The 27953-nt window shown below is 50.8% G+C and overlaps 1 protein-coding gene across 1 annotated transcript; it reads left to right on the top strand.

Annotated features, from left to right (window-relative positions):
• The first annotated feature begins 83 nt into the window (after positions 1-83).
• On the top strand, positions 84-27939 carry atg2a (autophagy related 2A). The gene is made up of 42 exons (XM_030369162.1): positions 84-618; positions 939-1101; positions 1560-1709; positions 2439-2541; positions 3841-3985; positions 4437-4679; positions 4896-4995; positions 6328-6492; positions 7431-7561; positions 7954-8032; positions 8504-8744; positions 9036-9177; positions 9504-9602; positions 10175-10330; positions 11198-11483; positions 12208-12280; positions 12667-12835; positions 13376-13518; positions 13727-13872; positions 14297-14451; positions 14560-14689; positions 14835-15019; positions 15539-15619; positions 15910-16016; positions 17051-17143; positions 17433-17503; positions 17769-17845; positions 18135-18305; positions 18439-18565; positions 18880-19145; positions 19684-19913; positions 20754-20889; positions 20993-21217; positions 22127-22228; positions 22739-22823; positions 22990-23143; positions 23307-23376; positions 23490-23572; positions 23893-24014; positions 24119-24273; positions 24603-24761; positions 25548-27939. Exons 1-42 carry the CDS (start codon positions 448-450, stop codon positions 25782-25784), a joined length of 6126 nt encoding a protein of 2041 aa, XP_030225022.1. The 5' UTR covers positions 84-447; the 3' UTR covers positions 25785-27939.
• The last annotated feature ends 14 nt before the right edge of the window (positions 27940-27953 follow it).

Raw genomic sequence — 27953 nt, 5'->3', positions numbered from 1 at the left:
TTGAGACCTCACAAAGATGGCGTCCTTCTGTGTCTCTTCCGGAAGTTGTCAGGCTGGCGTCATCACGCACCGTTGTTTATCGTACCTCCAGTTCACGTATAACAATAAACAACCCAGAAACAAGGGATACGCGTTAGGACCTGTCGCTTGAATCCGAGACAGATGTGGTCGGAAAATGTGAACTTAAACAACAAATAGCAAGTGAACCATCTCGTTAAGCCCGCCTGGATTCTTCACGGTCCTGAACACAAAGGATTTTCGAGTTTTGGTGTCAAGAAACCAAAAGAGTGACGGTTCACCCCCTTCCCTAGCCCCTCTTTAGCTAACACTAGCTCAGTCTTTGCTTGCACACTTTTGTTGGTTTGTTATGCAGTGGCCAGAGGACTGTTCTCGCGTGTGTTCTCCTCTGCCACCTCTTTGTTCCCTCACTCCCCTGTCTCCAGCCCCATGTCTCGCTGGCTCTTCCCTTGGTCAGGCTCGATCAAGAAGCGGGCCTGTCGGTACCTCTTGCAACACTACCTCGGCCACTTCTTGCAGGAGCGACTGAGTTTGGATCAGTTGGGTTTGGACTTGTACAATGGCAGTGGTGTCATCAAAGACATCAACCTCGACGTTTGGGTGAGTTGGCGTTGGGAGAGGCTGTCAACTTTCCAGCCCACACTCCATGTTTTTGTCGAACTCGTGCACCCTCGACTATTTCGCAATTGGGAGTCGAGTTCATCAACAATCCTCAACGTCATGTGTCTCCCTTTTACAAACTCTTGGACCAGCAGTTATAATAACCTGCGACGAATAACAGTGTCAGAATCTGTCCAGTTGTTATTGTTCTCTCACATTGCCTGCATTACCTAAATCATGGCTCTTCTGTCCAACACCATGATAGAAAACACATGACATTAAAACGTCCACCATTCCTGGTTTGTTTGTGCTCTTAATAGGCGGTTAATGAGTTCTTGGAATCTCTCGGTGCCCCTCTGGAGATTGTGGACGGATTCGTGAGCAGCATAGCAGTGACCATTCCCTGGCAAGCCCTTGTGACAGATCACTGCACCTTAGAAGTAACTGGCCTTCAGATAACATGCCGACCCAAGTATCGAACCAGTAAGTCACCTGGTAACCCAAACTTGTTCTGCCTCTCGCTTCCTCTCTCTCCCTTTTCCTCCCAATAGAAGACCGGACTGAAGCATTGTATGCATGGACACTTTCATCTAAATACTCTGGTTGACAATTGGCTGCATGGCCCATACAGCAGTTATAACAAAACTGAACTACAGTTCAGTTTAAATATCACTGCTGGTACTCATTCAGATTTCATTGATTGACTGATCAATTATTTGTCTTAATAAATAAATAAATCGAACCCAGTCAACGTATAAATGTCCAAAGAATTTTATATTTATTTAATACCGGCTACATCAACCAAATTAGCTCAGAGAAAATCTTCAGTGGCAATAAAGCAAATGTTTATCTAGCAATGTGACAAAGTTTTCTGTCATCGCCACAATCCAAATGATCATCTGCTGAATGCTGTTTGAGATTGAATTGGTGCTTGTGCTCAGGCGGGAGTTGGGACTCCCAGGGATGGTCGTCCAGTATGACCTCCAGCATGCAGCTGGCTCAGGAGTGTCTGAAGGACCCCCCAGAGACGTCGGAGGAGCCGCCCGCTCCGCTGGAAGGACTGGAGATGTTCGCACAGACCATCGAGACAGGTGACTAAATCTGTGTTCCTGAAGTGGTTCCCCTTAGAACCCTGCAGGTTGGAGTTCCGATGGCCAGATGGTTCGAATGAAGAGACGGCCACAGCCTGAAGAGGATGATAATATCAAACTTAAGGCAAAGCCCCGACTCTGGTAACACACAGGCCATTGCAATATATATATATATTTTTTTTTTAGAACGTTTCTTTAGTGATGTGATGTCGCTATGTACAACGTTTTGCAATCCGGGCCGACTTTCGTCAAGAACAAGTCCAGCTTCCTGTTTTGTCCAAACATTTCTCCCAAACATCACCAGAGATTAGATTACTTTGCATTAACGCTACGGTAGGCCGTCTGGAGGAACCAGAGAGAGTATCCAACCAAAAGATTGAAATCCCACCCATCCCATCAGGCCTCCCTCGAAGCCACCCTCCCCAAAACACGGGACTAGTGCGCTAGCTTTAGCGACAGGTCTGCCTATCCTTGTGGAAGCCTCCGGTAATGCGCAATCAGTGCAAGGGCAGAGTGGGCAGAGTTTGGTAGGTAGGTACACACCAAAACAAATGTCCTACCCTACCTTTAAGGCAGCCTACAGATAGCGTTTGGTAAGGATATCGTTTTCATTACATGTATGAAACAGTGCCTACGTTGCTATGATGTCTGGCTAAGCAAAATTTGCAAACCTTGACGTGTGTGTGTGTGTGTGTGTGCGCGTGTGTGTGTGCGCGTGTGTGTGTGCAGTCCTCCGTCGCATCAAAGTCACCTTCGTGGACACCATCGTCCGCATCGAGCACCAGCCCCTGGACCTGGAGACGGGTGTCGCCTTGGAGATGCACATCAAACGGTAAGCCCCGCCCCCATGACGTGGGAGGGAGAGATTATTTTTGTTTCGTATTCACTTTGTTTCTCCTTCGCCGAATGTGAAGAGTAGAATGCAACCCTCCATTTGACCAACGTCCTGAAAGTCCCTACAACAACAACAGCTGCTATTTGACCACAGATGTCCCAGTATGTGATTGCAGGGGAAATGGTGGCCTGGGATCAGATTTCACCCTTAACCTCCCCTCCTGTACTGTAGCCTCCCAGAAGACGAGCAGAAGATGCTGGCTCACTTGTGAAGTTTAGAGAAATGTGCTCCATGCTTTGCCCAAGTGTCCCCAACAGTATATACTCAGGGCCTGTAACCACATGGCTAAGGGAGGGAGGTAGGGAGGGAGATAGGGAGGTGATATTGCATGTATGATATTGGTATTGTTCCCTACATTGGCAACCCTTCTGGGCTACATGTGATTGGAAACTTGATTCTGGTATGTGTGTCCTAACAGCCAAGCAGGATGGAGAAGGAATCTGTGTATTTGACTGTACGAGAGTTTATAACAGAGGTTATAACAGACTAATGATCTGTAATGAGCTGCCGTTTTTCGGCAATCATTTCCTCATTTAAACTGCTTTGACCAACATGGGAGAATCCTTATTGGGTGACCGTCATTTTTTTTCTACTGTAACTTTACTACAGTTCAGCAAAAGTTAGACCAGAACTAGTCAATCCCCATAATTATGTGCTGTCAAGCTAATATCTTGCCTATTGGCCAGCTCATTCGAGTGGCCTGGTGTTGTCACTTAAGTCAGCTGACGTCTGTGTGAAATATCCACCTAGTCAGATCTGCAAGTCACTCCATAGTTCCCACTCTGTACCTTCCTCGGAAGAACTATCCACCAACTCTATGATTAGTTTTAGAGGGAAACAACAGTCATTCTGGATGTTGAACAGATGAGCCATTGCATTCCTACTACATGTATGTTTGTGTGGTGTATGTGGGTTTCACCGTACACTAGGCAGACAGGTCCCAAGCTTCCTTCAACACGGGCTTCGCCGTCTGTCAGGGCATAAAGCGTTCTCTGGCCTGACAATCCCAGTGTAGCGGGGTGCCGTGTCGGAGCAAGAGCCGTCTCCCTCTCCGTCAGCATTTGATTGGTCAATAGGGAACCCAGCCGTGTCAAATCCTATTTGTTGCCCATCAAGCAAGCCGCAGACAAATTTAGGACATGAGATCCCCTAGCACTTGGATTGAATAAAGTGTGTGTGTGTGTGTGTGTGTGTGTGTGTGTGTGTGTGTGTGTGTGTGTGTGTGTGTGTGTGTAGGCTAGAGTACTGTGACGAGGCGGTGCGAGAGCCAGCCGGGCAGAACGCCGTGCCTGTGGACATCCACCAGCCCCCGGCCTTCCTGCACAAGATCCTCCAGCTCAGTGCCGTGCAGCTCTTCTACGAGAGCACTGGCACACACCAGGTGGGACACCCGTACAGCCTTGCTTAGGTTGTGGAAGCAATCGGGATTATCTTTTTGAGATGGACAGCTGTCACCTGTCACTCTGACCTGTCACTCTGCCTCTCTGGCTCCCTCTCTGCCCCTGTCCCTCTCTCCCTGCCTCTAGCTCTCTAATTTAAATGGATCAACATACATTGGGGTGTTGTGTTGCACTCAATTTCACGTCTACATTCAAGTTACTTACAGTTTCCGTTAGGATCGTCGTTCCCATGGAATGTGAGGGTAACTAACTAAACCTCAGCCAGATTGCGGCGGGCACACGATTCGAACGGCCGCTTGGTCTGGAGTGCGCTGTGTCTGTATCTGTGAGAGCCGTCGGGAGGCCCGACGTGGAGTGGCACCCTGCTGCAGGCTCTGTCGGACCGAGCTACGGCCTACTGACCCTTGATCCTCTCCGTCCCTGTCCGCCCAGGGCCCCGCTCCCCCCACCCCCCAAGGCTCTGCAGCTGCTAGTGAAGGAGAGGAGGAGGAAGATGAGGATGAGGAGGAGGAGGAGGAGGATGATGAGGAAGATGAGGAGGGAGAAGAAGAAGAGGAATCGCCCTCCAAGGTGCCTTCCCGTCCCACCCAGCAGCCCCTCCTCATAGGAAGCTGCTCAGGCTTCATCGAGACCATGGTCAAAATCAAACAGAACGACATGCTGCCCGGACCAAAGGTGAGTTTGTGTTTGTGTGTTTGGCTTGGTGCCAGCATGTACGTATTATCGCTCATGTCCTGCCGCCTGTCGCTCTGTTTTCTAAATGTGTGTGTGTGTGTGTGTGTGTGTGTGTGTGTGTGTGTGTGTGTGTGTGTGTGTGTGTGTGTGTGTGTGTGTGTGTGTGTGTGTGTGTGTGTGTGTGTGTGTGTGTGTGTGTGTGTGTGTGTCCATCAGTTGGAGCTGGATGGGAAAGTTGGCTGCCTGCACCTGCTGCTGTCCCCGGATCAGATCATCCACCTGACAGACCTGATGGCCGCTCTCTGCATAGACACCGGTACTGACCATAGACTCTACTCTATGCTCTACTCTGATCCACTGATTGGTCCTTACATTCTATTGCATTTTTTATACATTAGTTCTCCTAAGTCCCATGCAAACGGACGAGACATTGTTGGCCAACCATTCCCAACATTGTTCTGGCACAACATGTTGCTTCCGTTCACATGGCATGTGGGCACTTGTTGCGTGTTGTCGGGACTTGTTGGATGTTGTTGGGACTTGTTGGATGTTGTTGGGACTTGTTGGATGTTGTTGGCTGAAGTGTGAAATCCGTCAAACATTTGGCGCATGTTTCAACATGTTAACCGAAGCGAAGCTCAACATTGTCAGGTCGATGTTGTGTCCCTTTCCACAGAACACTCAACAATGTTCAATGCGCGCAGGCGCATTTTAATGATTGCAAAGCCCTATGGGACATATTACTGTTCCAGAATGTAGCACGGCACCAACAAAGAGGCAACCATGTTACGTCCGTTTGAACAGAACCTACATTACATACCAACAACACGCGACAACTCCCAACATTGTCGGCAGAACTAAGTTGTTGTTTCGTCCATTCACTTTGGCTTTTAGTCTTAATTAAGTTTGGAGGGAAGCAAAGTGATCAAATTTAAAAGAGGCAAGCATGTTGGTTATGGTAGCCCTTATCAATAATGTCACTCCTTCCAATGGGTTTTATTGGTATCCAAATGCAATGGGGGTTAGGCACAGAATATCTACAAGGTCAGTAAGTTCACTGACACCCGTCCACAAGCGTACCTGTTTAATAATTGACCGGGGAGAATAATGGTAGACTTTGACACCTCTCCCACCGACCAGTCAGGAACACAAGCTGCCAGTGTTTGCCAAGATCGTTACTATTATGGAGGAGTGTATTCAGGTCCATAGATGCCATCTGACGAGTGGTTCCAGAATGATTTGGCCTTTTAATTGCATACATCCAAATTAGCTTCAATACACGCAGTGACAACTCACTAGTGGATCGAACTTTGTAAAGGGATAACGGGGTCGCCTGCACTGCATGCCTTGTTTTGAATTCTCCCGTAATGTTAGGAAGTATTCATAGAGCGTTCCCTGTGATAATTCTCCCATAAATCAGGGATATGTTTGGAGATCCAGCGCAGTGCGTCCTGAGCGTCCTCCTTTGTCAGTATTTCCACTGGTCTGCTTTGTGTGACACATCAGAGTTCCCTTCCTCTGCACTTTTTAAGCTTCTTCTGAACTCAATATCAAAAGGTCAGCACATCTATAGGCCTCTGTAAGGGCCCATAACATCTGTTGTTATTCACACAACACAAAGACCCCTTCTCTCCCCCCCCTTCCCCAGAGCCAGAGAGTAAAGGCCCCGGGGTCCACAGCCAGCCCCTGGAGCCCGACGACCTGCGCCTCATCGAGGAGGACCTCAGCAAACAGCTGGACTCCAGCCCCCGGGACCGGGACTGGGACGAGGACGGAGATATGGACCCCTTCCTCTACGGGATGGAGAACGGAGGTGGGAGGGTGGGGTTGTAGTAGGACATCTTCAATGGGAAACACAGTTTTGTTTTCGCATCTGAATACATTGGCCTGGTTTACATGAGAGTAATATGTAGAATCTACAACTTTGATTTTCACATATGTGATTTCGTGTTAAAAAACGAATCTGGATATACAAAAGGCCGAGCACGCTCACTGCCGTCTCTGCCTGTTCACATGTTGGGGCGGTTTATAAGAGATACATTCTATATATGCGCACACACCTACAGGTTTCAGATGATGGTTTTCACAATCTCTATGAGTGGGCGAGGCAGAGCGACCACAGTGTACCAGTTCACACCGCTTTTTGGATAATGCTGCGAACCCTGTATTATGTGCAAGATGTTGGACTGACCGTTCACACCAAAAAAGAATGGGCGTTGGCGAATCCATACAAAGTAAATGCAAAGAAGCATCTAGAGGCTAATTCTTTAGCGAGAAAAAAAAGCAAATTGATGAATGCTGAGGTGTGAACACCCTGGTTTGCACAGATTTTTGCGTGATTCTACTCGGGCGAACACTTATATAACCCTATATGATATATATAATGTGTATAATATCAGAGCCAAAAGTTGCGTGCGCCTCCAGATAATATAACAGCGGCGTTGGGTTCTCCGACGTCTCTACTTCTTCCATAACAACTTCCATAACAAGACTCGTAGTGGGGGTTATGAAGGCCATGGTGAATTGGCGGAAAAAAAAATTGGCGTTCACAAGAGGAAGCCCCTCCACCTATACCCACGCAATTAAATTTGCATGGTCAAACTTGCGCAAATCAGTCCTGCGAGTAAAGTATGTCTACCCGCGCGAGCAAATACACGGTGAAAAGCGGGCACAACCCGGCCATGTTTTATACACGTGGCCGCATGACCGCCCCCCTTGGCTGTGACTGAGCGGTGTCCTCCTTGTGCTCAGACATGTTCTACTCCATGGGTCCCGGTGTGATGAGCGTCAGTGTGACGTCGGCGCGCTCCGGCAGTGAGCTCTCCGACAGCGACATGGAGTCCTCAACGCTCAGCCTGAACAGCCTCTCACAGCCGGCCCAGGTACCTGACCTTCCCCCTCTGTCTGTTCGCCACCCCACCTGTCTGTCTGTCTGTCTTTCCAGTCCGTTGTCTTATGGTGCCTCCCTGCATAAAACCATCTGTGGCTCCTAACTATCTGCCTGGTGGTCTTTCTTTCCATTCTGTCCATATTTTGCTCGGTTAGTCTGTTCATCTGTGGTGGGGTTTAAATGTTTGTATCGAGATCCTCATTTGAAGCAGGTATCCTTTTGAACTGACATGATATTATTGGCAGCTTAAGCTCAATCATTGAAGACTTTGGGAACTGTGTTTCAAAGAGCGCAGTGATCTAATGTTTTAAAATCGGTGTAACAGCAGATGAACACCCTATTTCGTTATTTGAAGGCTGATGTTGATCTACTCCTCCCTCCCAGGGCATGTCAAACTACCCCAGACGTTATCCTGTAGCAGGTTCCATGTCCAGCCTATCCCTGGCCAGCAGTCGCCCCAGAGGTAACCACCTGCCTCTGGTTTGGCACCGCTCTGCCAGGGGCCGTTAGATCACAGCTGAGATGAGCTAGTCCAGATGAACTGGACAAGGTGCATGCAACAATGCACTAAGGTTCCAAGATGGTCATGGCTAAACATAAATGATGCTTTGGCATCCTTTCCTTTTTAATAACGCAGTTTGTAGCTTTTCACAGTTCCCTCTGCTTTATTGATTTATTTTCTGATCCTTTTGATGAATATTGACAAATCACGCCACACAAACACGATTATGAAAAGCTGCTCTCTAGGGCTTAGTGTTTATTATATTCAAATCCAGTTTCATATGGAAATATTTCATATTTATATTCATATTATTTATTACGTTTTATGCATTTGCGTATATTTGTCTCTCCCTCCATCATGTTGCCTCATTTGAAAATGTTCAGTATAAATAAAGCTTTAGTGTTTGAGATGAGCCCTCTGCCCCGCCCCCAGGCCGCTCCCACAGTGGCCAGTCCGAGCCCCTGAAGCCAGACGCCTTGCTGCGGCTGTCGCTGGGCGGCCTCACCCTGACCCTGCTGCAGGAGGACCCGCCCCCGGCCGCCGCCGGAGCCCCCTCATTGGCCCAGGTGTTCTTCCGGGAGCTGGCCTTCTTCAAGGACAGCATGTTCAGCGAGAGGGACTTCACCCAACTCCGGAGCAGCTTCGCCAAGGCCTGCCCCCACTCCAACATCAGGTGGGCTCACGCACGCACACACACACACACACACACACACACGTTTGACGCGGACACGCACACGCAGACGTACAATCGCTGAGTCACACACGCAAAGACACACCACGCAAGCACCCACGTAGACACAGGCGCGCATACATGCAGACACGCACGGGCGCAGACGCACACACACACACACGCACGCACGCACGCACACACGCATGTGCTCGCAGACACGCACGCACGCTCACCTACTCCTTCATTTTTGATCGCACAATCAATCATACACACACTCATCTCCATCCATCCTAGGCTGACGGGGGCGGCAGTGCAGGTGGCGTGCGAGACGAGGAGCGGCGGGCGCCACAGCCGATCGGTGACCTCTGACCTGTCGTTCAGCCGGCTGGAGCTGCTGGAGTGTCTCTGGGGGGACGGAGGGCCGCAGTACTGCCAGGTACCATCCCCGCTTCCTCTCCCTGTCCGAGCCACAGTGACCCATCGACACGCAGGAATAACGTGCAGTGTCTTTTTCCTTGGCTCATACAGCGTGAACATCAAGGCTGGGTCTGTTGTCCTACTGTCCTACTGTCTGTCTTCATCACCGGCCAGACCTAAGGAGTTAACGATTTGAATAGATCAATTGATTTCCTGCTCTCCTCTCTTTGTGTGTGTGTGTGTGTGTGTGTGTGTGTGTGTGTGTGTGTGTGTGTGTGTGTGTGTGTGTGTGTGTGTGTGTGTGTGTGTGTGTGTGTGTGTGTGTGTGTGTGTGTGTGTGTGTAGTTGCTCCAGTTCCAGAAGGCGGGTCTGTTCACACTGGGTACTGCTCCCCGACCCTGTGCGAAGCTCCACTACAGCCTCACTGAGAAGCAGCAGCGCAAGGTAACCTTAAGCACACACTCTCTCTCTGACTAGCTCTCTCACTCACTCTGCTGTACTGTACGAGCTGTTCATTTTGCACATTACATCGCATCAAATTATAGGTGTGGTTGTAGCTGACTGAGGGCGGAAGGGGGGAGTCATAACCCACACTTTGTTAAATGCACAAAAAATGCAGTACTTTGTGAAAAACCAAACAAAACCATATAGTGAGTCCATTGCTTTGGTGTCAAATGACTGAAAAACATATACAGTGAGTGTTCGGTAGCTAAACCTTCTCTTATTACTGACAAATACACAATGCTCTTTTGCTACATTTGAAGTGACTGCAGTTTACACCCTTTGTTTGAACATCTTGTTTCACTGGGGCTGTCTGACAATATTTATAGACATGCTACTACGTGTCTCTTTGTTTGAAATCAATCAACCCGGTTGCTTCTGCCAACCCTCGCTCACTAGCATCGATATCTGGCGGTCAATGTTGTCGATGTAGTCATATTCGAAAATGCTATTTGTTTGTATATGGCTTTGTTTTAAGTGTGTGTGTGTGTGTGTGTGCGTGCGTGTGTGTGCAGGGCCGACAGAGGGTGGTGCGCCGGGACAGCGTGGTGAAGGTGGAGTTGGCGGAGCTGAGCGCGGAGCTGGACCTGGACGTCCTGAGTCGCCTGGGGAGCCTAAGCAGGGCCTTCAGCCACTGTCCCACACAGAACCCCCAGCCTGCAGCCACACAGGTACTGGCACTCACCCACACACACACAGGCGTACACACACATACTTTTTTATTAAGAAGCAATTGTTGAAAAGCACAACTTGTGCCTTTTACAAAATGTGTGTGTAAATGAATATGCCTCTTACAATTTGTAAAGTTGTAAAGTAGTTAGTAAGTTACTACTTGTAGGAGCCATATTTATCTATTCAGTGATGTTCATCCTTTGTGCTCCATACCACGAGGGGGCTGTATTGGGTGTGGCTGAGGTTAAGTGCAGTCAGCCATGCAGGTCATTTAACCCAAGGAAATGGAGAAACAGGTGTTGTTAATTCGGCAGCGAACAGTTTTTCGACTGTGCCCTTTGTGTGATAGTGATCAGGAAATCGGTTTGTTAATCTTTTTACTGAAGCGTATTATGACTTAACGTTATTGCCGGTGAATGGATTTATGAAGGATAATAAACCTGCCGTATTATTGTCAAACTTAACTCCCGTTTGTTATTTACTGAGTGCACTGGGCGCACGTCTAAACAATCCAGGCTAAACAACCAGTAGTGGCTTCGAACAAGGCTTAGCCATTGCAAGATAATAAACACCGAATTGTGATGCCTTTGTGCACGGCAGTCGACCGTCAGCAGCTTGGGCAGAGCTCCCTCCCACCTTGGCCTAAAGCCTTAAATAATATCACCCCCTCTTTTATCTTATTTTGTCTTTTTCTGTAAAAAAATCAATTATTTTTTACAGGGAGGGCTGTTGCAAATGAGCTTCCACTATGAGCACTATGATACCTACATTGGATAGCTGTTCCCAGTTTGTCGATGTGCACTGTATTTGTCTGTATTAAATAAATGATCAATAACCTCCCTCTTTGTACGCCGCCCCCCCCCCAGGTCCTCAGCAGCGAGCTGTACTCCTCCTTCTCCCTGTCGTCTCCGCACGCCGTCCTGCGGCTCCGCTTCCCCGTGCCCGACCTGCGGCCTCCGCCGGAGAGGCGGCCGCCTACCCAGAAGGCAGTGCGGCAGGAGACCCTGGTGCTGGAGCTCTCGGACCTGGAGCTCCGGCACCAGGAGGCGCCGGACCTGCAGGGGGAGCAGCGGGCGCAGCCCCCCGGACAGCCCCCCGCCGAGGCCCACTGCCTCACCCAGCTCCTCGAGGCCTCCTTCAGCGACCTGCAAGGTGAGGGCTCGGTCGTACCGTCATGGCGTCCGTGGTGCTCAGGTGGTGTTCAGCGTTCAGCTCTGCATAGCCACCCCATCCCTCCCCTCGTACTTGTTGTATGTTGGACATCCTTGCACTTAATGTACGCACTTTTAATGTATGTGGTACTTAGTTATAGTACTGAGTTGTGTCATATCCTTGCTATCTTTACTGTATACGGGAAATGGGTTAAACTAGTGACTGTAAGTGCTTTGCAATTCTTTCTATGAACATCCTTACAGTACCAACGGCGAAATATTGTTTCACTGACAAATGTACTTATTGTTTTGGATAAAAGCTTCAGAATGCCCTGAATGTAAATATAAATGGTGCAGATGCTAAGATGGCTAATGTCAGCGTCGGCAGTGGGGCCTAGAAGTATCTGGGTGGAACAGAGTAGAGGACAATGAACTTCTAATGTCGGAATGGCATTTTATTCACAGTTAAACTTTATATTTGATATACTGAATGTGGATACATGTAATGAGGGCGTGAACCCAGAATTGGGAGTGGGGGCTATAGGATCCCTGTATTATCCTGCCAATGCATAGAATAGCAGGCTCAGATAACGCACTGTCAACATACATTTGCGTTGCTCGGTTTACATCAGGTCCTCAGTTATCTACTTCGCCTCCATCCAGCAACAGCCTTTATTTCTGCATGTTAGATCTCTTCAATGAATGTTGATTCCTTCTTCTCCCAGGGTCCTATGAAGGCTGGGAGGGAGACCCCTTCCCCTGTATCAGGGTGAAGAAGAACGGTGAATCTCTTCCCAGGTGAGCCCCTCCAGGAGACAGCCATGTACTCCTCCCGGAGAATGATGCTCTGGACTGGGACAAAGTTCAAGTCCAAAACTCCTTTGCCTTTACACACACAATATCCCACACGCTTATCTGGACAATGGACATATCTGGACAATGGACATATATCTTTTTTGACCAACATTTATGTTTTTATTGCTCTTTGGCATGGGATGTGGGTATGTCCATTGTAAATGAAGAGCATAAAGGGTATTCAACACCAAATGTTATCAAATTGATCGACCCTAATCATTCATTTAGTGATACAACCAAAACCAAGTTAGGGTCCAGTTTCACTCTCTCTCACTCACTCACCCACTCTCTTTCTCCCTCTCTCCCACTCTGTCCCTCGCCCCTCCCAGGCTATCGGTGCGTGTGAGTGGCGGGGACGCCCTGGTCTCGGGGCCCGGCGGCGGGCTGGGCTGCTTGGCCCGGGACCTGGCCACCATGTCGTTCGAGAGCCCGTGTGACATCGGCGACAAGACCAGCTCCCCCTTCTCCTCCAACCGCACCATGTTCGAGACCGAGGAGGTGAGGCACGCACGGGGCACAGCCAGGCACGCACTGCTACGCTGAGATGTACACAGGCACCCACCCACACACACAGACTTCACAGGCTAAAGCAGCCATCTTGTAACAACAGACATACAGGCACATAGAGCGTATTAGTGGAGTTGAGCAACAATGCACCTGCACAGCGCCAACTTATTACATGTAAAAAAAAATAAGGAATTGAGTTGATACTGCAACCATGTTAAAAAATCCTGGGGAGAAACCTAGAGGCATATACAATATTCTCACACACATGAGGACCGCATTGCACACAAATAGGACCATCGTCCAGAACACACTGTCAGGCTCTGACTATAACTTGTTGCACGTTTATCTCTAATTCTCTACCCCGTTTACCTTGCATTTGGTCTGATTTCCCCCACTTTCCATGTCTCTTATTGAACCATGCATTATCTCTTCATCTCCCTGTAACTATCTCTCCCCCCTCTCCCCTCTCTTCTCTCTATCTCTCTTCTCTTTCTCTCCCCCCTCCCCTCCCTCCCCCTGGCCGGGGTGCAGATGGTGATCCCCGCTGACCCAGAGGAGATGCTTCAGTTCCAGGCCCACTGTGTGGCCCACTGCCGCTGTGCCATGGACATCAGCCTGCCACTCGCCTACATCCTCCTGCCCAGCAAGCAGGCTTTCCAGAGCCTCTACAACAGGTGGCGCCCCCCACACACACACCGGGTTCACACTGGGTTCACACCGGGTTCACACCGGGTTCACACCGGGTTCACACCGGGTTCACACCGGGTTCACGCCAGGTTCACACCAGGTTCACACCAGGTTCACGCCAGGTTCACGCCAGGTTCACACCAGGTTCACACACCTTTCCCTCCCTTTTATCCATCGTTCTTTCTCGACCCGCAGGATCAACAATGACCTCTTAATGTGGGAGCCCCCTCCTCCACCCCCGCCCCCTCCTCACTCTGACCTCCTCCACCCCGTCGCTGCCCACCTCAACCGCCGTCACCACGACAACGAGTTCCAGCTGTGCAAGTCGGCCTTCAGGCTCGGTGAGTGGAACCGAGGTTTGTGAGTATAGGTGCACAGGAATGTAACGGTATTCTGATCATTATTCAACAATAGAGTGAGAAATGATTTGTCATTATGGGCTGACATTATGGGCTTGCTGTGTTGGAAACTCTTAAATCGTTTCTGATGATGCGAGACGTGGCAAAGCACAGTTTTGACTAGCCTAGGTTACGTTATACACAACTTTATTTGGGATGTTTCATTACAACAACTCTTGAGTCATCACAAAATAGCGGAGTATCGGCCACAGTCAATTCCTGGATCCACGCTGGTGTACAAAAACAATAAGACTTATTATTTTTACATTAAATACACATCTATGTCGCCATAGGATCGAGTGAGAGTGCTTGTGACTTGTATGTCGATTCAGTTTTTAAACAAAGGTATACTTCAAATGTGTTGAAGATTCTGATTCGGAAGAGGAGGACGCTCCTTTCTACTCGGTGGACGACTCAGCAGAGAAGAGAGCGTCCCAGCCCCGGCCGAACCACAACCTCAGCCTCCTCACACTCACTGTGGTCATTGGCAAGGGCCGCCTCCAGGCCATGACGGACAGGAAGGTCAGCCAACCCACTGCAGCGCATTCTGGGAGAATTCATTAATTTGGGTTTTAGTCTTTATTTAGGGATTAGTCTATTGATTTTGCCCTTTTATACTCATACTAATAGGACCTCCATCATGGGGAGCTGGTGTTGGACCTGGAAGGAGGGAAGATATTCAGCGTTGCACAGCACCAGAACAACCCAAATCTCAACTTCCTGTGCTTGGAGAGCAAGAAAGTGGACCTTTATCACAAAGGTCAGTTTTATGACCCCGAGTTCTGAGATTAAAGTCAGAACTCTAAAAGAATCACTTGTGGCCCTAATCCTCTTCCGTATTTTTACAATATCGATTTTCGCCCCCAGAAAATGATTAATGGATCCTTCATTATTTTCTCTAACAGCTGCAATGAAAGAGTCCCCCATCCCAGAACGGTTGGAAATGCCCAACTTTAGCGTTCCGAAGAACCTGGACCCAACCATTTACCAGACGGAGGCGGGGGTGAGCAGCGTGAGCGGCAGGGAGAGCGGGCTGCAGATGCTGTCCACGGCGATCAAGATCTCCCTGGACCCCAAGAGGAACGTCAAGGTGGTTCTCTCCCAATGATCAGGCCTCAGCCACTCCATCATCAGCGTTACCAGTACCAATCATTTAAAATGGCTACCCTGGGGATTGGGTTTGGGTTAGCCTCTTTCGCTCCTAAACTTAAGCCTTCAAAACGGTAGTGAAGTGAAAGCATGTATAACATATTACTTCTTTAATGGAGATCGTATAATGGCATTTAGCATTAAGCTTTTATCCAAAGTGACTTAAAACGGTTAACGCCACATTCACGCCGGAGTTAACCATGCAAGGCGACAGCCAGCTCGTCAGGAGCAGTTAGGGTGAGGCGTCTTTCTCAGGGACACATCCACACTCAGCTAGGAGGAGCCGGGGATCGAACTAGCAACCTCCCGGTTACCAGCCAACCCGCTCTACCTCCTGAACTAAGCCGAAAATCTCAATCAAACCAGAACACAAGCTGACTGAATGTGTTATATTGTATTACAGTGGTACTTTCTGATTCTTTACTAATCCAACCCACTCCTTCTCATGTTGTTGTGGTAGGAGTTCCTGGTTGCTGTGCGACTTCAGGGCGCCACCATGCGGCACTACGTGACCCAAACCGGCCACAGCTGGTACGAGCAGGTAGGGAGACCGTCCTGCTGTCACTCATTCCTCGTGGCTCGTCGTGTTCATTCCTCCTGCACTGCAGCTCCTTCATGAGTTATCTCTACTAATATCATACGGGCGAGGAAGAGTAGAAAAGAGCAGGAGGGCAAAGAACGTCTAATCATATTCATCCCAAGAGTTAATATATGATTTCTATGAAAATGGCCGATATTTGTTGCACCGGATCTACCCTATTCTTGCTCTGAATGGCGACAGCCTAATCCTTTTAACGTGTCCGTGTTGTGTTAAATGTTTTGTGGTTGCAGCTCGTTGAGTTTCTGGACGTGATTGACGACCCCATTCTGGGATACACAGCGCCTGCTGTCATTACTGTCCTCCACACTCAGCTGGCCACCTGCGCTGTGGACTACAGGTCTGTACAGACGACCGTTGCAGAAAACCCTAGCAACACCTTCACACATTCACACACTGACGGCGGAGTCATGCATGCAGGGCGACAGCCAGCTCGTCAGTATGAGGTGTCTCGCTCAGGGACACCTCGACACTCAACTAGGAGGAGCCGGGGCTCGAACTAGCAACCTTCCGGTTACAACCCACCAAGTTGATACACTCTTGAAAGTCACATTTATTTGCATAGTGCCGTGTTCTTGAAGAAAGTATTCTAAACCGGATCGCTTTTAACTCACTTTATTTGTTAAAGTATTTCGGTATGGTAACTACGAAGCAAAAGGAGGGGAATGTATTTGACACGCACGTGGAGCGACAAACAGCTGACCTGTCCTCTAGCCACGGGGCTACCATATGTTTCTGACCTCCTCTCGCTCCCGCTCTGCGTTTGTATGAAGTAGGCGTGGCCTATGTGACGTATTGGCTCCGGCTTCCTCGTCTGTCTAAAGGTGCTGCCATTTGTGGCTGGAGTAGTTATTGCAGCTTGTATGTTGTGTCCTGCTCCCCTTGTGGCTATGTATAGTAGTTACAGCTTATGTGTTCGATCCTGCTTCCTCGTGGCTATGTGGGGGTAATGCAGCTTATGTGTTCGATCCTGCTTCCTTGTGGCTATCCTCAGCTCTGGAGAGGGAAGCTGAAGTTGTGCGTACTGCATGTGCGTGGAGACCCACGTCAGGCTCAGAGACACTGGGCAGGTCTTTGCGGAGCTGCATGCCTTAATACTTCCACATCACTAACCAGGAAATGATCACGAGTCTGCGCCAGTGATAAGATGTTGGCAAAGCAAAATATCCATGTGAAAAAGTTTTTTGCAAAATAGTTCCAATACACTGCTGTAACAACAACCAACTGAAAATACTGTGTTTTGATTTTGCTTGGTGTATTCCTTTTATAGAATCAAAACACTACTATTGTAGCAAAAAGCTACTATAAAGAATAACCTTCATCAACCATTAGACCAAATAAACCTAACTTCTTTCTCTTTGAATCTCCGCCCAGGCCTCTGTACCTGCCGCTGAGAGTCGTCTTCACTGCGGAGTCCTTCTCCCTGTCCAGCAACATCATCGTGGACACGGCCACCTTCCACCTCAGGTAGGACCTGCTCCGCTCAACTCACTTGGTCACTGGAAGCGGGAGAAAAGCAAAGATCCCGGGGTCCGTGTGCGGAGCAATGCAGAATAATAAGAACAGAATAATGACGAGAACACAAGATTAGAGTTAACTTGAAAGTTGTCAAATAAATGAACACTAAATCACAATGTGGATATGATAAGATACTCAATCAGAGTCTTGGCTCCCTCTGCCCTTCTTGTGTGGCTCTACGACCAGAGACCTATAGTGCTGGAACGAGCTCTCACCATCTCTCTGTCCTCTGGTCTAGATTCATCCTGGATGACTCTGCCCTCTACCTCTCGGACAAGTGTGAGAGTGACACCGTAGACCTGAGGAGAGGTAGGACGCAAGACGTGTGTGTGTGTGTGTGTGTGTGTGTGTGTGTGTGTGTGTGTGTGTGTGTGTGTGTGTGTGTGTGTGTGTGTGTGTGTGTGTGTGTGTGTGTGTGTGTGTGTGTGTGTGTGGTTGTGTGTGTGTGTGTGTGGTTATCAATAAACAAATTAAAACCTTTGTGGGTCAGACATCATCTGCACTTTCATTAGCGTTTCATAATTTAAAGACTGTGTATGTGTGCGTTGACATGTTCTGCGCTCTCCCCCCACAGACTACGTGTGTGTGCTGGACATCGACCTGCTGGAGCTGGCAATCACCACGTGGAAAGGCAGTGAAGCGGGAAAGCTGGTGAGGGAGAGAGAGAGAGAGAGAGAGAGTGTCTGCACTGTGGTGCAGACACTCTGGTGGTTCACCCAGTTCAGTGGTGGTTCACCCAGTTCAGTGGTGGTTCACCCAGTTCAGTGGTGGTTCACCCAGTTCAGCGGTGGTTCACCCAGTTCAGCGGTGGTTCACCCAGTTCAGCGGTGGTTCACCCAGTTCAGCGGTGGTTCACCCAGTTCAGTGTTGGTTCACCCACCCTGAAGCCGTTCCATCTCCTCCATTCACTGCCTCCTTCTCTCCCCCTCCCCCCGCTCAGACCCAGCCTCTCTTCGAGCTGCGGTGCTCCAACAACGTGGTCCACGTGCACACGTGCGCCGACTCGTGCGCGGCCCTGGTGAACCTGCTGCAGTACCTGGTCTCCCAGGGCGACCTGCACCCGCCCCCCCGCCACACCTCCCCCACCGAGATAGCCGGCCAGAAATTACCGGTAAGGACGAGTTGAGGTTGTAATCTGACCCTGAGTTTTAACACCAGACTCTTAGCATTGTGTCAGCCTATCGGGTGGAAGCGCGTCCCCTGACTGTGTGGCCCGTGCTTTGTGCGCCCCGTCTGTGTCCCAGCTGTCAGAGAGCCCCGCCTGCCCGCCCCCCTGTCACCCCGCCGAGACGGCAGAGATCAATCAGTACGACCTGGCAGACGCCTTGATTGACACGGAGAGGAGCCAACGGGAGGAGGGGCCAGAGTCAGGTAATGATGCTTAGCTTGTTAGTGACATTGAGCGGTCTTGGTCTCAACAACTGATGAATGACAGTTAGATTGGATTGGTCTAGCCCTGCTGTTTCATTCTACGTTCACAATATTTAATCGAAGGTGACGACAAAAACGCTATTTCTTTATTGATGCTGACATGCCTGCGTTTGACTGTGAAGGCAGAAACTCAGATCTCCCCACCTCACCGTGTGTGTGTGTGTGTGTGTGTGTGTTTGTGTGTGTTTGTGTGTGTGTGTGTGTGTGTGTGTGTGTGTGTGGTTTCTCCCTCACCGTGTGTGTGCGCCCCCCAGGCTCCCCCTCGGTCCCGCGGGCGGACCCCGTCTCCGTCTACCTCTTCCCGGGAGAGGCCCCCAAGCGCCGGCCCTCCTACCCGCCCGGGGACGGCGAGGAAGAGGAGGAAGAGCAGGCGGAGGAGGAGGAGCCAGACCTGGAGCTGGATGGGCTGGTCGCCACGGCAACGGAGGTCCAGGCCGACGGGTTGTCCCAGGAGGGGTCGGACGGTTCCACGGACAACGACGACTTCTGCATCCTGGAGGCTCCGGGCGTCGGAATACCGGTCAGATCCTGGTGTTTGCCTTGTCAACACTAATTCGTACTCTTGTATTTTAGTGGCAATGTAAAGTGCATATTGCTCCGTACAATGTGCAACATTTGGATTTCAAGCTAGCTCCAGTCTAAATAAAAAACAAAACTCTTGTTTTGTTTTTTATTTAAAAAAAAAACAAATTGCTCCTCACCCATCTCTCTCCTTCCAAATACACTCTCGCTCTCGCTCTCTCTCTCGCTCTCTCTCGCTCTCTCTCTCTCTCTCTCTCTCTCTCTCTCTCTCTCTCTCTCTCTCTCTCTCTCTCTCTCGCTCTCTCTCTCTCTCTCTCTCTCACTCTCGCTCTCGCTCTCGCTCTCGCTCTCGCTCGCTCTCTCTCTCTCTCACTCTCTCTCTCCAAAGTAGCCTGATGATATGTTTAAGAGCACATTTCAAACTCAATTATTTTGTATATTGTCCCTTTTCCTTTATAATCTAATGTATTGTTATAATTAGTATTATTAGTAGTATTTTTTGTGTGTCCTCATGGAGCCCCGCCCCCCTGTGTCAGTCCAGGGACGGGGAGCCCGTGGTGACGGTGCTGGCCCCGGGGCCCATCAGGGTGAAGGACGGCCACTTCTCCCGGCCGCGGGGCAGCGCCGACCTGCTGCGGGCCCCCGCCGGCTTCCCGGTCCCCCAGAGCCGCGTGGTGCTGCGGGAGGTGTCCGTGGTCTGGCACCTCTACGGGGGCAAGGACTTCGGGGGCCGGCCCCTGTCCATACACGCCACGCAGGCTAACAGGTGACACACACACGCGCACACTCACAGAGACACACACACACACACACACACACACACTCAGGCCCCGTTCACACGAAGCTGAAACGGGCAAAACCGTTACGGTTTCGATCTATCCGGTTTCGAAGTATCTCCGTAAAGACGAAGCCAAGCGAAACCGGGTAGATCTGTAGAAACGCTGTATTACACATTCCAGACCAATAAGGGCCGCTGCTTCTGGTACAGAAATCCAGAAGAAATGAAATAAGAAGAAGAGGCGAGCATGCGCATAAAGGCTGCCCTTATGCCCATGCTCGCATGTGATTTCTGAGACTCCGCGGGCTTAAGAGCCATTGGCTAGGAGGTCGAGGGGTGGGGCGATGACGTCATGGTTTGCGGTTTCAGTCGGTTTCAGGCGTACACACGAATCCAAAACGAAACCGGGTAGATTTGAAACCACCTCCGAGGGTGGTTTCAGAAGTTTGCGGTTTCGGTCAGCGGATTCGCCGGCTTCGTGTGTACGGAAGGCCGAACCGTAGAGACCGTAAGACCTGTGCGGTTTCGCAATGAAATCGGCTTCGTGTGAACGGGGCCTCAATCACTCACTCACTCACGCCAATGTTTTATGTTAATCGGTGAGGATGAGATCATCTCACATCTTGTGTTGTGATCAATTTACGAGCCACTCGTCTTATATTACTTAAAAACCTGTGATACCAATGAAGGATTATAAATAAAATGAAACGTAAGATGAGGAACAATTCAATTTTTCACCCCCCCTTATTAAATCCACCAATGCCGGTCCTTCCTCCCCTCTCCCCCTCCTCCCTCCCCCCCTGTGCCCCCCTCCCTCCCTCCCTCCAGGGGTCGCTCCGTGCCGGCGGGCGTGCGCTGCTCCCCCTCCCGCTCCACCGGCCCCTCCCGACCCCAGAACTCGTGGCGCTGGGCCGGGGGCAGCGGCCGGCAGCACGCCCTCCTCATGGAGATCCAGCTCTCCAAGGTGAGCCTGGCCCCCGCTCCTCCATCCCCCCCCCCCCCCCGTGGACCTCTCGGTCACTCTGGAGGCACCCGCCCACCGTTGACCTCCTGCGTTCCCTCCCCAGGTGTCCTTCCAGCACGAGTCCTACCCGGCGCTGGTGTCGGGGCCCGAGGCCGAGGGCCTGGGCCTGGGCGTGGGCCCCTGCCCCGGCGGGGAGCAGCCCCTCTCCAGGCAGGTGTTCATCGTCCAGGAGCTGGAGGTCCGCGACCGCCTGGCCTCCTCCCAGCTCAACAAGTTCCTTTACCTCTACACCAGCGAGAGCATGCCCCGACGGGCCCACTCCAACATGGTGAGGGAGAGAGACAGGCGGGGGAAAGAGAGACCGGATGGGGAGAGAGAGAGACCGGAGGGGGAGAGAGAGAGACCGGAGGGGGAGGAGAGAGACCGGAGGGGGAGAGAGAGAGACCGGATGGGGAGAGAGAGAGACCGGAGGGGGAGAGAGAGAGACCGGCGGGGAGAGAGAGACCGGATGGGGAGAGAGAGAGACCGGATGGGGAGAGAGAGAGACCGGAGGGGGAGAGAGAGAGACCGGAGGGGGAGAGAGAGAGACCGGAGGGGGGGAGAGAGAGACCGGAGGGGGAGAGAGAGAGACCGGCGGGGGAGAGAGAGACCGGATGGGGAGAGAGAGAGACCGGATGGGGAGAGAGAGAGACCGGAGGGGGAGAGAGAGAGACCGGCGGGGGAGAGAGAGACCGGATGGGGAGAGAGAGAGACCGGATGGGGGGAGAGAGAGACCGGAGGGGGAGAGAGAGGCCAGAGACCGGGGAGGGAGAGAGAGGCCAGAGACCGGGGAGGGAGAGAGACCAGAGGGGGAGAGAGAGAGACCGGAGGGGGAGAGAGAGAGACCGGAGGGGGAGAGAGAGGCCAGAGACAGGGGGAGGGGGAGAGAGACCGGAGGGGGAGGGAGAGAGACCGGAGGGGGAGAGAGAGGCCAGAGATCGGAGAGGGGGAAGGCCAGAGACAGGAGAGGGAGAGAGAGGGAAAGAGAGACAAGAGAGGTAGAGGAAGGAGTGTGAGAGAAGGGGAGCTGGAGAGACGGAGAGAGAATGAGACACTGAAGAAGTGTGAGTGACCGAGAAGGAATGAAGGGCGACGAAAACGGAGTGTGAGGGACGGCGAGAGTGAGGGACGAGAGAGGGCGCGGTTATGACTGCCCTGGTCTGTGGTCCTGACCCCAGTGGCTCTGTGTGTGTTTCAGCTGACAGTGAAGGCGCTACAGGTCTGCCCCGAGTCAGGCCTGGGGGGTCCCGAGTGCTGCCTGAGGGTCAGCCTGCTGCCCCTCCGCCTCAACATCGACCAGGTCAGCCCCCTTGATGAACACAGGACGCCCTCTGGAGGGAGGCCGTTTCTCCTCAGGGGAAATGCAGTCCACTCGCCCTACTATGGTCACACATTTACATTTACATTTAGCTTTCATCCAAAGCGACTTGCATAAATGCATTTGTCAGAAGAAGGAGATGCAATATATCGCTGTCGGTACAGTAAGGATGTTCATAGAACCAAGTGGCGGGCACTAACAATCACTAGGTTAACCCATTCCCCGTATACAACAAAGATAGCTAGGATAGGATGCTATAACTAAGTATGCCGTACAATAAGTGTGTACATTAAGGGCCAGGACGTACATACATACTCGTACCACCACTTTGGGCCCAAAACAGAGAATATAGTCACACGCTGCACAATGTTGGATCTAGTCCCTCCTGGGTCTTCTCTCTTCTTGTTAAGTTTACTCTGAGCAGACGCCGCTGCTCCACTGACAGGAGGCAGGACCGTTTGATGGCTTAACTGTACGTGTCTCCTCTCCCAGGACGCCCTGTTCTTCCTGAAGGACTACTTCAGTAACCTGGCCTCCCTGGTGAACCCCTACCTGCCTGTCGACCCTGCAGCAGAAGGTGAGCCTCCTCTTCTGGAAGGCGATCTGAATACGATCGTCAACAACTTGATGAAAAACAAGGTTATATTACAGGGCTTAACAAGATGGCTGATATCCGAAGCGTGTAAGAACTATAAGGCCAGCTCAATGATATTTTAAATATGATGTACGTATTTAATCCTCAGTGAAGGCAGACTCCGCCCAGAGGTCGAGCGAGGAGGCGGAGTCAGGGGGCAGTCTGGGTCCTGACCTCGCGGCCTCCGTGGAAACCACCTATAGCGAGCAGAGCTCCTCCTCTGCCGGCTCCACCTCCTCCTCTGACCAGCCAATCTACTTCCGGTATTTAAACAACCTCTTCATACCATTTGCTTTCTCTAGACTTTAGGGCAAGAAAGGCCTACTGTCCTTAAATCAATACACTAAGTAGTGTAAACCTTTTTTTTTTTATAAAATAAGCCTAAACCATGGATATATGGATTTTAATGTTTTATTTGATTTGCAGGGAGTTCCGTTTCATCTCTGAGGTGCCCATCTGGCTGGACTACCACGGCAAACACATGGTCATTGAGCAGGTAAGGGCGTGACGGAGCACTGAACCGGTCGCCATGACAACGTCAATGTGTGCTGTTGCATCTCCTCTCTGTGGATCCAGTCCTTTTTGTTTCACGGCCTCCGCTCTCCTCAGGGGACGTTTGCGGGCATCCTGATCGGGCTGGCCCAGCTCAACTGCTCCGAGCTGAAGCTGAAGAGGCTGTGCTGCAGACACGGGTACGAGAGCCCCCCCCTCCCTCTCCCCAACATTCTAAACGGGTGCCGTTGAATCAGCATACTAACTATGATCCTTGTTTGAATTGCTTTGAAAAAAAGGTCTGTTCTCATTTTCTGCTTTCTTCTTTCTGCTCATATGAAGTCATATGAATGTCATAACAAAGGAGTCATGAGTAATCATAACGGCTCTAATGCAACGTGGAGAGTGCATGTGATCGGTTCAGGCTCAAGTCGTTCTCTACAGTTCTTCAGATCTTCTCAGTGGTCTCTTGGTAATCTCCCCTTCTACCCCATCCCCCCCCCCCCTTCCTTCCCCCCAGGCTACTGGGCGTGGACAAGGTGATCCAATACGCTGTCAGCGAGTGGCTGACCGACATCCGCAAGAACCAACTGCCGGGGATTCTGGGAGGCGTAGGCCCCATGCACTCTGTAGTCCAGCTGTGTACGTTGGTCCCCTCACTCCCACACACCCAGACAGGGAGGCCGACAACGTGAGAAGGATGTCTGCCTGACCCGGTCCCCCTCTGCCCCCCTCTGTCCCTCCAGTCCACGGCGTCAGGGACCTGTTCTGGATGCCCATCGAGCAGTACAGGAAGGACGGCCGGATCATCCGCGGCCTCCAGCGGGGGGCGGCGTCCTTCGGCACCTCCACCGCCTCGGCCGCGCTGGAGCTCAGCAACCGGCTGGTGCAGGCCATCCAGGTACCCTGAGCCCCGGGCGGCCGGCTGGGGGGCCGCAAGAGACGAGTGTGGGGGGAGGAGCATTAGGTCGTGGACTTGCTGGTCCCCATAAACAACATGTTTCAAAAGAATCCATGAAAAGGGGATGTAGGTGTTTGGGAAAAAAAGTGTATTTATTCTGATTTAAAAGGAATCGAATCAGCATTTGTGAGATATTTATATCTATATATTTATGTTTACACATATCAAATGTAAAATAGGCATTTGATGTCCAATGCGATGAGGTGTTCATCCATCCATAACGTGCTCCAGACAGCGATGTGTGACTCTCCTCCCCCCCCGCTCCGCAGGCGACGGCGGAGACGGTGTACGACATCCTGTCCCCCACCCCGCCGCTGACGCGCTACAGCATCACCGAGGGCCGGGCCCCCGCCGGCCGGCCCCGCCGCGCCGTGCAGCCCGCCGACCTGCGGGAGGGCGTGGCCAAGGCCTACGACACCGTCAGAGAGGTGCGTCGCCCCGTCACTCAGCCCTCGGTCACAACAAAACCGTCCGGACCAGGACAGACGCACGAGGTCGTACGCTTCCGATAGGCTGCCTTGTTCAGACAGGGCGTGCAGGGTTGCTAAGACCCTTTTTGTTTCTATTTCTTCCTGGCTGCGTTGCGCGTCATCAGCGCTGAAATTATGAACTATTTCCGTCTAAGAAACTGTGTTCATTGGAAATGGTTAGACAGAGGGAAAGGAAAGATCACCTCCTGAGTGAAAGTAGAGTAAATATGTTTTAACCAGGCAAAGTCGCAGGTCGGTGTGGGAGTGTTTGAAGTACAAAACGATGCTCCGCGTCCTAACGGTTCTGCTGTGAGGTTTTGATCAGGCTTCTGATTGTATGCCTTGAATTGTGGCTACTGTCCCTGGAGGGAGAAAGTTCCTTAAGTTCTAAATCACTGGCCCCGGTAATGTACCCCCAACTGGTACTATCACGGGTGCCAGTCATCATTGGTTCACCTCTGGACTCAGCCTCTCCCCTCCCTCTCTCCCCTCCCTCCCTCTCTCCCCTTCCACTCTCCCCTCCCTCTCCCTCTTCCTCTCCCCCTCTCCCTCCCTCCCCTCCCTCTCCCTCTTCCTCTCCCCCTCTCCCTCCCTCCCCTCCCTCTCCCTCTTCCTCTCTCCCTCTCCCTCTCTCCCCCCCCTCTCCCCTCCCTCTCTCTCTCCTCTCTCCCTCCCCGTCTCCTCCCTCTACCTCTCTCCCCACCCCCTCCCTCTCCCTCTCCCCCTCTCCCTCTCTCCCTCCAGGGGGTGATCGACGCGGCGCAGACCCTGTGCGACGTTGCGTCGCGGGGCCACGAGCAGAAGGGCCTCCCCGGGGCGGTGGGCGGCGTCCTGCGGCAGATCCCGCCCACCGTGGTCCGCCCCCTCATCGTGGCCTCGGAGGCCACCTCCAACCTGCTGGGCGGCATGCGCAACCAGATCAAACCGGACGCCCGCAAGGAGGACTTCCTGAAGTGGCGCACGGAGGAAGGCCAAGAGTGATCTGTATTTGTGTGTGTGTGTGTGTGTGTGTGTGTGTCACCTATTTGGTTAGGTGGCAAGTGTTGTGTAATGTGTGTGTGCGTGTGTGCGATCGTATACTCGATCGAGTCTAACAGCATTTGGGAAGGCGTTAAAGGGAGTGAATTGGGCGACCATTTGCACGCGTTTGTTTTACAGAGAAACAGAGAGTTTGTCTACTCGAATGACTGATGTCCAGTATTTTACACATCTCGCTTCCTCACAGACATTTTGCCCCCCACCCCCCTACCCCCCCCCCCCCCCCCCCAACTTCTGATGCAATCAGGTAGATCCCATCAGTCTGCAGTAAGTACACCAGTTAGTACACCAGTATGCTCTGTCTCTCCCTTGCTCCTTTGTTACTCTTTGGTGAATTATGCAAACATATCAACACCACACTCTTGTTCCTCGTACTCCCATCCCACACGCTGACGGCCGCATGGGCTGTGCCCTCTGACCTTTCCCCCCCCCCCTCCCCCCTCCCTCTTCACCCACCACATGTTTAAACTGGTTCAGACGGCCCGGTGTGGATCAGAGACGTCCTCGTAGCAGAGCGGTCGTTGTAGTGATCTGGAGGCAGAGGGGAGCACGGTGAACTGAGACGCTCTGCCCCAGTGTTCCGTGCCATAAACGCTTGCTATAAAGTGCTCTTTTTTATATAAAACGAAAAGGAAAAAAAAAATGGTGGCCTTCCTTGATCACATTTTCTATAACACTCATCCCTCGCGACTCATGTGCATACGCATCGCTGAGTGGCAAAACGGGGTTGTGTTCTATTGCAGTCTTTGTCTTGTCGGCCCATCGAAGCCAAGTGGATTCATGGTTTCGGTGAAAGGGGTATCGGAGACATTAGTGGTTCTGTTCTGTTCCCATCGAGACCTCGAGGGCTTGGAGAGCTGTATTAATCGGGTCTCTTTCAAAGCTCATTTTAGTTGCCTTCCTTCTCTTTTCTTTCATTTGTTTTATTCGGCCGTGAACTCTTTCTGGATTCTCCGTTTTACACATTGTTCTTTGTATTGTTCATTGTGCCGTGTAAGTCAGAAACTGTTATGGGCTACCGATTCCACATTTGGCAGATGGGTACAAATTTCCTCATGCTACAAAAACCTATTTAATGTTGTGGGGACAACATTCTTCCTCCACTCTCTGACTCCAACCTACTCGCCTTTTTAAAAATATTTAAAAATAGTTTTCTCAATAGTCCTAATGATTAAATCCAGGCATCAACACATTAAGACAACAGCATAGATATACAGAGGTGAGAAAATGCAATTTCAAATTGTTGATAGTCCTTCCTGCTAGAATTGCCCAGTTTCAATATTTTGTGGCCTGTTGTACATCACCTACTATAGATCTTATAACAAGTAACTATTGAACCCAAACCCCTTCAAAATGCACTGATCGACTCGCAGTGTTCTGCTGCCAATAGGTGGCGCTGTAGCATCTTTTAATCGCCCTTCGGCATCCTCATCGTAACGTCTCGCATCGTACAACACTTAAGAACTGGTAGCCACTGGTGTAATGGGATCTGGGAATATAGCAGGCCACGGATTGTCAGTTCAAACATGACTCTAGTGTTGGTCATTTATTTTACATTCTCTTGTTTGCACCGGAAATCCACTTTCATGATGTCACATTATTAGTTTACTTGGACACAGGTGGCATTGTGGTGCTTGGAAACCTTAATGGCTGCTTGCAGCAATATTTTACTTTGTTTTGCTATTGTATTATTTTGTTAAGCATTAGTATCAATTGTTTTCATATTAATGGAATTGTGTAAATCTAAGTCTGGTGGTAGTGAACGGAAAGATAATTGGAAGGTGTGGTCGAAAAAAAAGTGTGTGTGTGTGTGTGTGTGTGTGTGTGTGTGTGTGTGTGTGTGTGTGTGTGTGTGTGTGTGTGTGTGTGTGTGTGTGTGTGTGTGTGTGTGTGTGTGTGTGTGTGTGTGTGTGTGTGTGTGTGTGTGTGTGTGTGTGTGTGTGTGTGTGTGTTGCATGTTAATGAGGGTAATTGGTTAACTAGGCCTGTGACAGCTCTCGTGTGTATTTACTATATCATACGCGGTATGAATGACCTGTATAATACGAAGATGATGCATATACAAATTAATACATGAATAAAAATGATTATAAAAAAAGTTGTGACGAAGTT

This window comes from Gadus morhua, chromosome 10 (assembly GCF_902167405.1).
Source record: "Gadus morhua chromosome 10, gadMor3.0, whole genome shotgun sequence".
Lineage (NCBI taxonomy): Eukaryota > Metazoa > Chordata > Actinopteri > Gadiformes > Gadidae > Gadus > Gadus morhua.
This window is presented reverse-complemented; position numbering and strand designations above follow the sequence as displayed.

Bases quoted from the DNA above. Each gene is read 5' to 3' on its own strand.
- atg2a (XM_030369162.1), top strand. From the start codon at position 448: ATGTCTCGCTGGCTCTTCCCTTGGTCAGGCTCGATCAAGAAGCGGGCC. The intron at 12,836-13,375 runs GTGAGGCACGCA...GCCGGGGTGCAG, and splicing joins CCATGTTCGAGACCGAGGAG to ATGGTGATCCCCGCTGACCC. The intron at 17,144-17,432 runs GTAGGACCTGCT...CCTCTGGTCTAG, and splicing joins ACGGCCACCTTCCACCTCAG to ATTCATCCTGGATGACTCTG.